Below are 13,397 nucleotides of genomic sequence, written 5' to 3' on the forward strand. Positions count from 1 at the left end.
ACGGCATTAGACTTGTGTTTTTTTGTCCCAACGTGGTCTTTTACATCGCTAATTCCTCCGTGTCCGATCGAAAAATCTTGTCTGCACAAGGTGCAATTCGCGTAGTTTTCACCCTTTTTGGAACGGATAATTATTCCCGGATAGGCTTTTGAATATTCTTCACGGAATGACTGCAGTTTTCTTTTCGGTTTAAGACTCGTTTGCGATTTTTCTCCGGCTGATTCCATGATCGTTCGCTCGTTTGGAAACAATGGCAACTGGTGCCTCGTGCTTGGCAGCGGTGCTATAAATAGCCTCGCGCATGGCATTCGGAATGGCTCGATAGGAAGTTACGGGAAGCAGTGTCGATTGTCATATATAGACAAACGGTAGCACACAAACGTACAGCCAATTGGCCAACTAGATAACAGCTGATGAAGTGCTACCGCGTTAGCTTAGCTTCTCTTAGCTCGACATTACCCGCAGCGAAGTGGACTAGTTAGCTCGACATTACCCGCAGCGAAGTGGACTAGTTAGCATGACATTACCCGCAGCGAAGTGGACTAGTTAGCTCGACATTACCCGCAGCGAAGTGGACTAGTTAGCATGACATTACCCGCAGCGAAGGGGACTAGTTAGGTCGACATTACCCGCAGCGAAGTGGACTAGTTAGGTGGACATTACCCGCAGCAAAGTGCAGAGGAGTGGACTAGTTAGGTGGACATTACCCGCAGCAAAGTGGACTAGTTAGGTGGACATTACCCGCAGCAAAGTGTAGCGAAGTGGACTAGTTAGGTGGACATTACCCGCAGCGAAGTGCAGAGGAGTGGACTAGTTAGGTCAACATTACCCGCAGCAAAGTGGACTAGTTACGTGGACATTACCCGCAGCAAAGTGTTGCGAAGTGGACTAGTTAGGTGGACATTACCCGCAGCGAAGTGCAGAGGAGTGGACTAGTGAGGTGGACACTACCCGCAGCGAAGTGCAGAGGAGTGGACTAGTTAGGTGGACATTACCCACAGCAAAGTGCAGTGGAGTGGACTAGTTAGGTGGACATTACCCGCAGCAAAGTGGACTAGTTACGTGGACATTACCCGCAGCAAAGTGTTGCGAAGTGGACTAGTTAGGTGGACATTACCCGCAGCGAAGTGCAGAGGAGTGGACTAGTTAGGTGGACATTACCCACAGCAAAGTGCAGTGGAGTGGACTAGTTAGGTGGACATTACCCGCAGCAAAGTGGACTAGTTAGGTGGACATTACCCGCAGCGAAGTGCAGAGGAGTGGACTAGTTAGGTGGACATTACCCGCAGAGTAGTGGACTAGTTAGGTGGACATTACCCGCAGCAAAGTGCAGTGGAGTGGACTAGTTAGGTGGACATTACCCGCAGCAAAGTGCAGAGGAGTGGACTAGTTAGGTGGACATTACCCGCAGCAAAGTGGACTAGTTAGGTGGACATTACCCCCAGCAAAGTGGACTAGTTAGGTGGACATTACCCGCAGCAAAGTGTTGCGAAGTGGACTAGTTAGGTGGACATTACCCGCAGCGAAGTGCAGAGGAGTGGACTAGTGAGGTGGACATTACCCGCAGCGAAGTGCAGAGGAGTGGACTAGTTAGGTGGACATTACCCGCAGCAAAGTGTTGCGAAGTGGACTAGTTAGGTGGACATTACCCGCAGCGAAGTACAGAGGAGTGGACTAGTGAGGTCGACATTACCCGCAGCGAAGTGCAGAGGAGTGGACTAGTTAGGTGGACATTACCCGCAGCGAAGTGCAGAGGAGTGGACTAGTTAGGTGGACATTACCCGCAGAGTAGTAGACTAGTTAGGTGGACATTACCCGCAGCAAAGTGCAGTGGAGTGGACTAGTTAGGTGGACATTACCCGCAGCAAAGTGCAGAGGAGTGGACTAGTTAGGTGGACATTACCCGCAGCAAAGTGAAGAGAAATGGACTAGTTAGGTGGACATTACCCACAGCAAAGTGCAGCGAAGTGGACTAGTTAGGTGGACATTACCCACAGCGAAGTGCAGAGGAGTGGACTAGTTAGGTGGACATTACCCGCAGCGAAGTGCAGAGGAGTGGACTAGTTAGGTGGACATTACCCGCAGCAAAGTGGACTAGTTAGGTGGACATTACCCGCAGCAAAGTGCAGAAGAGTGGACTAATTAGGTGGGCATTACCTGCAGCAAAGTGCAGAAAAGTGGACTAGTTAGGTGGACATTACCCGCAGCAAAGTGAAGAGTGGACTAGTTAGGTGGACATTACCCGCAGAGGAGTGGACTAGTTAGCTGGACATTACCCGCAGCAAAGTGCAGAGTGGACTAGTTAGGTGGACATTAACCGCAGCAAAGTGCAGAGTGGACTAGTTAGGTGGACATTACCCGCAGAGGAGTGGACTAGTTAGCTGGACATTACCCGCAGCAAAGTGCAGAGTGGACTAGTTAGGTGGACGTTACCCGCAGCAAAGTGCAGAGTGGACTAGTTAGGTGGACATTACCCGCAGAGGAGTGGACTAGTTAGCTGGACATTACCCGCAGCAAAGTGCAGAGTGGACTAGTTAGGTGGACATTAACCGCAGCAAAGTGCAGAGTGGACTAGTTAGGTGGACATTAACCGCAGCAAAGTGCAGAGTGGACTAGTTAGGTGGACATTACCCGCAGAGGAGTGGACTAGTTAAGTGGACATTACCCGCAGCAAAGTGCAGTGGAGTGGACTAGTTAGGTGGACATTACCCACAGCAAAGTGCAGAGTGGACTAGTTAGGTGGACATTACCCGCAGCAAAGTGGACTAGTTAGGTGGACATTACCCGCAGCAAAGTGGACTAGTTAGGTGGACATTACCCGCAGCAAAGTGCAGAGAAGTGGACTAGTTAGGTGGACATTACCCACAGCAAAGTGGACTAGTTAGGTAGACATTACAGCGAAGTGCAGAGGAGTGGACTAGTTAGGTGGACATTACCCGCAGCAAAGTGCAGAGGAGTGGACTAGTTAGGTGGACATTACCCGCAGCGAAGTGCAGAGGAGTGGACTAGTTAGGTGGACATTACCCGCAGCGAAGTGCAGAGGAGTGGACTAGTTAGGTGGACATTACCCGCAGCGAAGTGCAGAGGAGTGGACTAGTTAGGTGGACATTACCCGCAGCAAAGTGCAGAGGAGTGGACTAGTTAGGTGGACATTACCCACAGCAAAGTGCAGCAAAGTGGACTAGTTAGGTGGACATTACCCGCAGCGATGTGCAGAGGAGTGGACTAGTTAGGTGGACATTACCCACAGCAAAGTGCAGAGTGGACTAGTTAGGTGGACATTACCCGCAGCGAAGTGCAGAGGAGTGGACTAGTTAGGTGGACATTACCCGCAGCAAAGTGCAGAGGAGTGGACTAGTTAGGTGGACATTACCTGCAGCAAAGTGCAGAAAAGTGGACTAGATAGGTGGACATTACCCGCAGAGGAGTGGACTAGTTAGCTGGACATTACCCGCAGCAAAGTGCAGAGTGGACTAGTTAGGTGGACATTACCCGCAGAGGAGTGGACTAGTTAGCTGGACATTACCCGCGGCGAAGTGGACTAGTTAGGTGGACATTACCCGCAGCGAAGTGGACTAGTTAGGTGGACATTACCCGCAGCGAAGTGGACTAGTTAGGTGGACATTACCCGCAGCGAAGTGGACTAGTTAGGTGGACATTACCCGCAGCAAAGTGCAGAGGAGTGGACTAGTTAGCTGGACATTACCCGCAGCAAAGTGCAGAGTGGACTAGTTAGGTGGACATTACCCGCAGAGGAGTGGACTAGTTAGCTGGACATTACCCGCGGCGAAGTGGACTAGTTAGGTGGACATTACCCGCAGCGAAGTGGACTAGTTAGGTGGACATTACCCGCAGCGAAGTGCAGAGGAGTGGACTTGCGACCAGCCATGTCTTTGGCGTTCACGTTGACGGTGTCGACGAGCCTCTTCACCCTCGACACGTCCCCGTTGCGACAGGCCTCGAACAACTCCCTGAACGCGCCGCCGATTCCGCTTATTCCGTCGGCGGGGCTGGTGGCCCCGGAGCCGGGGCTGGAGACGTTGCTGCCCCCGGAGGCGGTGGTGCTGCTGGGGCTGGCGCTGGTGGCGAGGAGCGGGGCTGCGAGGTCCGGGGAGGCCGCAGAGCCTTCGATGCCGCCGTTGCATTCCCGCTCGGTGTGGAGCGGCGAGTTGGCCGAGGCCATCAGCGGGGCGGCCGAAGGAGCACCTGAAAGCGAGCTGCTCCTCGGCGGCGACTGTAAGCTATTTAGTTGTTGTTGTTGTTGTTGTTGTTGTTGCTGCTGTTGTTGCTGCTGCGCGGAGCGACGAGACACCGCCATTACAGCAGCTCACCAGCAACAATAAACGCTGCTCCGCGTTTCCGGTGAAAGTGGGGGTACTTCCGGTTAGCCTTGCAATGCCCGGATGAAGAATGTATTTACTGCTATCACTAGTAGCGAAGTACGTGATTAAACAAAAAAATACATTTTTTTCCCCCCCAAAATATACAACTTTGGAATCATTTAGTTTGATATTATACAGCCGAACAGCAGCATTTATTTAAAAATATAATTGTCGGTCAACACTACCATGAATTGATTAACGTGGAGCCCGACTTAAACAAGTTGAAAAACGTATTCGGATGTTACCATTTAGTGATCAATTATTCAAATTATTAAATCAAAATTATGATCAATTATTAGAACTTATTCAGGTCAATTATTAAAATTATTATCAATTATTATTAAAATTCTTAAATTAAAATTATTATCAATTATTAACATTTATTCGGGTGTTACCATTTAGTGGTCAATTATTACAATTATTATCAATTATTATTAAAATTCTTAAATTAAAATTATTATCAATTATTAACATTTATTCGGGTGTTACCATTTAGTGGTCAATTAATAAAATTATTATCAATTATTATTACAATTCTTAAAATTATTATCAACTGTTAAAACTTATTCGGGTGTTACCATTTAGTGGTCAATTATTACAATTATTATTACAATTATTACAATTCTTAAATTATTCTTAAAATGTTAAATTAAAATTATTATCAATTATTAAAACTTATTCGGGTGTTACCATTTAGTGGTCGATTATTAAAATTCTTAAATTAAAGTTATTATCAATTATTAAAACGTATTCGGGTGTTACCATTTAGTGATCAATTATTCAAATTATTAAATCAAAATTATGATCAATTATTAGAACTTATTCAGGTGTTACCATTTAGTGGTCAATTATTAAAATTATTATCAATTATTATTAAAATTCTTAATTTAAAATTATTATCAATTATTAACATTTATTCGGGTGTTACCATTTAGTGGTCAATTATTAAAATTATTATCAATTATTATTACAATTCTTAAAATTATTATCAACTGTTAAAACTTATTCGGGTGTTACCATTTAGTGGTCAATTATTACAATTATTATTAAAATTATTACAATTCTTAAATTATTCTTAAAATGTTAAATTAAAATTATTATCAATTATTAAAACTTATTCGGGTGTTACCATTTAGTGGTCAATTATTAAAATTCTTAAATTAAAGTTATTATCAATTATTAAAACTTATTCGGGTGCTACCATTTAGTGGTCAATTATTACAATTATTATCAATTATTATTAAAATTCTTAAATTAAAATTATTATCAATTATTAACATTTATTCGGGTGTTACCATTTAGTGGTCAATTATTAAAATTATTATCAATTATTATTACAATTCTTAAAATTATTATCAACTGTTAAAACTTATTTGGGTGTTACCATTTAGTGGTCAATTATTACAATTATTATTAAAATTATTACAATTCTTAAATTATTCTTAAAATGTTAAATTAAAATTATTATCAACTGTTAAAACTTATTCGGGTGTTACCATTTAGTGGTCAATTATTACAATTATTATTACAATTATTACAATTCTTAAATTATTCTTAAAATGTTAAATTAAAATTATTATCAATTATTAAAACGTATTCGGGTGTTACCATTTAGTGATCAATTATTCAAATTATTAAATCAAAATTATGATCAATTATTAAAACTTATTCGGGTGTTACCATTTAGTGGTCAATTATTAAAATTATTATCAATTATTATTAAAATTCTTAAATTAAAATTATTATCAATTATTAACATTTATTCGGGTGTTACCATTTAGTGGTCAATTATTAAAATTATTATCAATTATTATTACAATTCTTAAAATTATTATCAACTGTTAAAACTTATTCGGGTGTTACCATTTAGTGGTCAATTATTAAAATTATTACAATTCTTAAATTATTCTTAAAATGTTAAATTAAAATAATTATCAACTATTAAAACTTATTCGGGTGTTACCATTTAGTGGTCAATTATTAAAATTCTTAAATTAAAGTTATTATCAATTATTATAACTTATTCGGGTGTTACCATTTAGTGGTCAATTATTAAAATGATTATCAATTATTAAAATTCTTAAATTAAAATGATCAATTATTAAAACTTATTCGGGTGTTACCATTTAGTGGTCAATTATTACAATTATTATTAAAATTCTTAAATTAAAATTATTAAAATCATTATCAATTATTAAAACTTATTTGGGTGTTATCATTTAGTGGTCAATTATTAAAATGATGATTAATTATTATTAAAATTAAAGTTCTTAAATTATTCTTAAATTAAAATTATTATCAATTATTAAAACTTATTTGGGTGTTACCATTTAGTGGTCACTTATTAAAATTCTTAAATTATTCTTAAATCAAAATGATCAATTATTAAAATACTTAAATTATTCTTAAATCAAAATTATTCTCAATTATTAAAACTTATTTGGGTGTTACCATTTAGTGGTCAATTATAACAATTATTTTTAAAATTCTTAAATTATTCTTAAATTAAAATTATTATCAATTATTAAAACTTATTCGGGTGTTACCATTTAGTGGTCAACTATTAAAATGATTATCATATATTAAAATTCTTAAATTAAAATGATCAATTATTAAAACTTATTCGGGTGTTACCATTTAGTAGTCAATTATTACAATTATTATTTAAATTCTTAAATTAAAATTATTAAAATCATTATCAATTATTACAACTTATTTGGGTGTTATCATTTAGTGGTCAATTATTAAAATGATGATTAATTATTATTAAAATTAAAGTTCTTAAATTATTCTTAAATTAAAATTATTATCAATTATTAAATATTATTTGGTTGTTACCATTTAGTGGTCACTTATTAAAGTACTTCAATTAAAATGATCAATTATTAAAATACTTAAATTATTCTTAAATCAAAATTATTATCAATTATTAAAACTTATTTGGTTGTTACCATTTAGTGGTCACTTATTAAAATACTTAAATTATTCTTAAATCAAAATGATTATCAATTATTAAAACTTATTCGGGTGTTACCATTTAGTGGTCAATTATTAAAAATTATTATAATTTATCAAAACTTACTCGGGTCTCACCATTTAGTGGTCAATTATTAAAATTCTTAAATTCTTCTTAAATTTTTTATTTAAAATGATTAAAAATAATTCGGGTGTTACCATTTAGTGGGCAATTATTAAAATTCTTAAATTAAAGTTATTATCAATTATTAAAACTTATTCGGGTGTTACCATTTAGTGGTCAATTATTACAATTATTTTTAAAATTCTTAAATTCTTAAATTAAAATTATTATCAATTATTATAACTTATTCGGGTGTTACCATTTAGTGGTCGATTATTAAAATGATTATCAATTATTAAAATTCTTAAATTAAAATGATCAATTATTAAAACTTATTCGGGTGTTACCATTTAGTGGTCAATTAATAAAATTATTATCAATTATTATTAAAAGTATTAAATTAAAATTATTATCAATTATTAAAACTTATTCGGGTGTTACCATTTAGTGGTCAATTAATAAAATTATTATCAATTATTATTAAAAGTATTAAATTAAAATTATTATCAATTATTAAAACTTATTCGGGTGTTACCATTTAGTGGTCGATTATTACAATTATTATCAATTATTATTAAAATTCTTAAATTAAAATTATTTTCAATTATTAAAACTTATTCAGGTGTTACCATTTAGTGGTCAATTATTACAATTATTATTAAAATGCTTAAATTATTCTTAAATTAAAATTATTAAAATCATTATCAATTATTAAAACTTATTTGGGTGTTACCATTTAGTGGTCAATTATTACAATTATTATTAAAATTCTGAAATTATTCTTAAATTAAAATGATTAAAATCATTATCAATTATTAAAACTTATTTGGGTGTTATCATTTAGTGGTCAATTATTAAAATGATGATTAATTATTATTAAAATTAAAGTTCTTAAATTAAAATTATTATCAAATATTAAAACTTATTTGGGTGTTACCATTTAGTGGTCACGTATTAAAATACTTAAATTATTCTTAAATCAAAATGATCAATTATTAAAATACTTAAATTATTCTTAAATCAAAATTATTATCAATTATTAAAACTTATTCGGGTGTTACCATTTAGTGGTCAATTATTAAAAATTATTATAATTTATCAAAACTTACTCGGGTCTCACCATTTAGTGGTCAATTATTAAAATTCTTAAATTCTTCTTAAATTTTTTATTTAAAATTATTAAAAATAATTCGGGTGTTACCATTTAGTGGTCAATTATTAAAATGATTATCAATTATTATTAAAATTATTACATTCAAATTATTATCAATTATTAAAACGTATTCGGGTGTTACCAACTAAAAAAAAAAGTTTCACAAAAATTACAGGATTCACATGTAGAACATTTTTTTCTTCAAATTAATACTTTTGTCACATTTTTTCCACTTTTTGCTCCACGTGCACAATTTTTTGTTCCTCACGCGCAGAGACCGCAGTCTGCTCCCCTGAACCACAGGTGGTGTTTGCTGAGTCAATTTAGGGCCGACAGAGCTGGTGATTTGCAAGCTCGTCAACCATTAATTACAGAAGAAAAAGAAGAAGAGACTGTTTCAATTCGGGGGCTGCATCCTTCCAACGACTCAGCCCATGTGGTCGACAAAGTGTGGATCCTGGCGAGAGCGATGTGACCAGCTACTGCCACTGGTAAAGTTACTAAACATGTCAGACCTTCGTAAATCCAAAAGGCGTCGTTACGATTCTCGACTTATTCATGACAAAGCCAGGGGTCCCTGCATGTATTTTAGTTGGCCTTTTCTTTGGCCAACCCCTATAATTGTATTCCTTTTCTTTATCTACAGTAAAATAACAGCATCTATCTACAAACCCTGTTTCCATATGAGTTGGGAAATTGTGTTAGATGTAAATATAAACGGAATACAATGATTTGCAAATCCTTTTCAACCCATATTCAGTTGAATGCACTACAATGACAACATATTTGATGTTCAAACTCATAAACTTTTCTTTTTTTTTTTGCAAATAATAATTAACTTAGAACTTCATGACTGCAACATGTGCCAAAGTAGTTGGGAAAGGGCATGTTCACCACTGTGTTACATCACCTTTCCTTTTAACAACACTCAATAAACGATTGGGAACTGAGGAAACTAATTGTTGAAGCTTTGAAAGTGAAATTCTTTCCCATTCTTGTTTTATGTAGAGCTTCAGTCGTTCAACAGTCCGGGGTCTCCGTTGTCGTATTTTACGCTTTATAATGCGCCACACATTTTCAATGGGAGACAGGTCTGGACTGCAGGCGGCCCAGGAAAGTACCCGCACTCTTTTTTTTACGAAGCCACGCTGTTGTAACACGTGCTGAATGTGGCTTGGCATTGTCTTGCTGAAATAAGCAGGGGCGTCCATGAAAAAGACGACGCTTAGATGGCAGCGTATGTTGTTCCAAAACCTGTATGTACCTTTCAGCATTAATGGTGCCTTCACAGATGTGTAAGTTACCCATGCCTTGGGCACTAATGTACCCCCATACCATCACACATGCTGGCTTTTCAACTTTGTGTCGATAACAGTCTGGATGGTTCGCTTCCCCTTTGGTCCGGATGACACGATGTCGAATATTTCCAAAAACAATTTGAAATGTGGACTTGTCAGACCACAAAACACTTTTCCACTTTGCATGAGTCCATCTTAGATGATCTCGGGCCCAGAGAAGCCGGCGGCGTTTCTGGGTGTTGTTGATAAATGGCTTTCGCTTTGCATAGTAGAGCTTTAACTTGCACTTACAGATGTAGCGACCAACTGTATTTAGTGACAGTGGTTTTCTGAAGTGTTCCTAAGCCCATGTGGTGATATCCTTTAGAGATTGATGTCAGTTTCTGATACAGTGCCGTCTGAGGGATGGAAGGTCACGGTCATTCAATGTTGGTTTCCGGCCATGCCGCTTACGTGGAGTGATTTCTCCAGATTCTCTGAACCTTTTGATGATATTATGGAGCGTAGATGTTGAAATCCCCGAAATTTCTTGCAATTGCACTTTGAGAAACGTTGTTCTTAAACTGTTTGACTATTTGCTCACGCAGTTGTGGACAAAGGGGTGTACCTCGCCCCATCCTTTCTTGTGAAAGACTGAGCATTTTTTGGGAAACTGTTTTTATACCCAATCATGGCACCCACCTGTTCCCAATTAGCCTGCACACCTGTGGGATGTTCCAAATAAGTGTTTGATGAGCATTCCTCAACTTTATCAGTATTTATTGCCACCTTTCCCAACTTCTTTGTCACGTGTTGCTGGCATTAAATTCTAAAGTTAATGATTATTTGCAAAAATATAAAGTTTATCAGTTTGAACATCAAATATGTTGTCTTTGTAGCATATTCAACTGAATATGGCTTGAAAATGATTTGCAAATCATTGTATTCCGTTCATATTTACATCTAACACAATTTCCCAACTCATATGGAAACGGGGTTTGTACATCTTGACAAAAAATTACCAAAAACAAAACAAAGACATGTTGTTTGGGAACAGTTGGCAGGCCCGGCCCTAATCAATCTGGCGCCCTAGGCAAGATTTTAGGTGGCGCCCCCCCCCACATCGTCAGTGAAGTGTATATACTCACAAGAACCCGAATAGCTTTGTCTATGACCTTTTTTTTACTTACAACTATACCTAATATATAAAGGGGTGGAAAAGTGACTATTACCTGCAGGGCAAACATTAGCTAACCAGAAGGCAATAATGTAAACAAAAAACACCTGCTTAAAAGATCTAATACAAATGTCCCTGAGGAATGTAAGGTGGGAGTACTGTAATTACCTAACGTTACATTATTATTTTCCATAACAATTTAGCCCCCTCCACAATATTAACCCGACGTTAAAACAGAACTAGCTACTTATTGATTAGCAATTGCCGAATCATGTAACATTAGCTTAATGCTAAAAAGCCAGGTTACTATCACATTCTGTAACAGACAAATAATTTCATGTAGGCTAACGTTACCTACCTGCTACCTCTGTCTTTTCTCGTTTCTACTCCTCTTCTTTTCTCTTTTTTCTTCCCTGGGCACCTGACAGTTTTGGCCGTTTTGACATCTTGTGTTGATTTTTTGATGTGGTGACGTCCAAAGAGTCATGATACAGGAAGGGAGGGGGCGCACCGTGCGTGGGGAGGAGGGGGGGCGTAATGTTGTAACAAATAATATTTCTATTAAATAGGCTTTACTTTGCATTTTAATTAACGTGAGATTATTTTTTGTATTTATAAATAATAGTAACAACTTTTTTTTTCTTCTCCAACATTTGTGGCACTGGCGTGGCGCCCCCTGATGGACGGCGCCCTTAGCATTTGCCTATACGGCCTATGCCACGGGCCGGCCCTGACAGTTGGTAATGGTTCATGAACTCAACTCACCTTAATGTGTGTTCCTACATTTGTGTTGGACATCACAGATGAAGAGAGCAGTTATGATTTTGGTTAACAGAGTTAACAACTAAAAACTAAGGTTTTGGGCATTGTTTTCTCTAAATGCAAACATTTGTCTAAATATGGCCAAGGACAAGCATTATTGTGAGTTTCCTGCAAGTCATCCTTATCACTAAAGGGAAACAAATCTAATCTGCGGGAGAGGATTCCTCTTGACATTTTCAAGTTATGTATATTTTGTTTGTCATCAGCTTGAAGCGTCCCTCTGTCTCGGACTCCCTCGTCGTCATGACATGAGTGCGTGACTGTTATCTTGCCTCTGATTGGCCAGTCCGCAATGTTTCACCCTACAATTAGCCAATTGTGACTCATATGAACAACCCTAACCCTCATGGATTTTCTCTTTGGTGTATGGATGTTCTCATTTAACCAGGTCATTGTATTTTCTCCATATTTTTTGGGGGGCTGGCCTGGATTTGCAGTCCATTTTCACTCTTTGTAGCTTGTTGCTTTGATGGGGCCTACAAGTAGTTTAATGTTCTTGTGTAGAAACGCCGACTCAACATCAAGCCAAACCTGGAGTCAATGAAGAGAACGTTGTTGACCATTGGCGTTGCTAGGCCTATTTTAGGGGGGCTCAAGCCCCCCTAAAATATTCTTAAGCCCCCCTAAATAATTTGGTGTTAAAAAAAACAAAACATTTTTTTATTATTTTTTTTACAAATACATGCCGACATATTCATTATAAAGTGGCCCGAATATGAGTTTAAATAAATAATCATATAACCTGTCATTATTCACTCAGTTTCCCTTCACTTCGTAGTGTAAGGTAGAGAGCCCCTTTAGTGCGTCGGTATCCAATCCATTCCACTTGTTCATATAGAAAATGCCCACATCACTCAAAATCCAGTCCGCATTTTCTCTGTGACCTTGCTAGCGGTCCTGCAGGTGTACGAAGCACATTAGCACACAGCACTGCAAAACAAGAACGGATGCAAAATGGACATAAGAAACTTTTTCAAGAAAGTAAGTATTCATCACTGCTTGTATTAAAATGAATTAGCTCCACTTTACACCAGGTCTGTGTTTGACAAAAAGTTACATTCCCACTCTAAAACAATGCTGCTACTTAGTTAGCTAGTTAGCCTGAAATGCATCATGAAGGTCCTGGTTATTTATAAAGTTAAATGTGCACTCTTTTTTACCATTTGCTATCTTTGGGGTTATTTCCTTCTGGAGCATCAGCTGTGTTTCTCACTTTACACATGGAGGAGAACAGGAGCTGAGCTCATTCACGTATGACTATCATCAGGCCCGGCCCTAACCAATCTGGCGCCCTAGGCAAGATTTTAGGTGGCGCCCCCCCCACATCGGCAGTGAAGTGTATATACTCACAAGAACCCGAATAGCTTTGCCTTTTTTTTTTAACTTACAACTATACCTAATATATAAAGGGGTGGAAAAGTGACTATTACCTGCAGGGCAAACATTAGCTAACCAGAAGGCAATAACAATGTAAACAAAAAACACCTGCTTGAGAGAGACCTAATAC

At 37.5% G+C, this 13,397-nt stretch overlaps 1 protein-coding gene across 2 annotated transcripts in view; it reads right to left on the bottom strand.

Moving 5' to 3' along the window:
• LOC133623002 (poly [ADP-ribose] polymerase tankyrase-1-like) overlaps positions 1–4,355 on the bottom strand; it is a 68,703-nt gene extending 64,348 nt beyond the window's left edge. The window contains exon 1 of one of the 2 annotated variants that reach the window (XM_061985886.2): positions 3,850–4,355. In XM_061985886.2, the coding sequence (XP_061841870.2) occupies positions 3,850–4,318 (469 nt within the window). In that variant the 5' untranslated portion in view covers positions 4,319–4,355. The remainder of the gene's footprint in view (positions 1–3,849) is intronic. The other variant, XM_061985885.2, reaches the window with a different exon arrangement.
• Between the last annotated feature and the right edge of the window lie 9,042 nt (positions 4,356–13,397).

Source organism: Nerophis lumbriciformis, linkage group LG12 (genome assembly GCF_033978685.3).
Source record: "Nerophis lumbriciformis linkage group LG12, RoL_Nlum_v2.1, whole genome shotgun sequence".
Lineage (NCBI taxonomy): Eukaryota > Metazoa > Chordata > Actinopteri > Syngnathiformes > Syngnathidae > Nerophis > Nerophis lumbriciformis.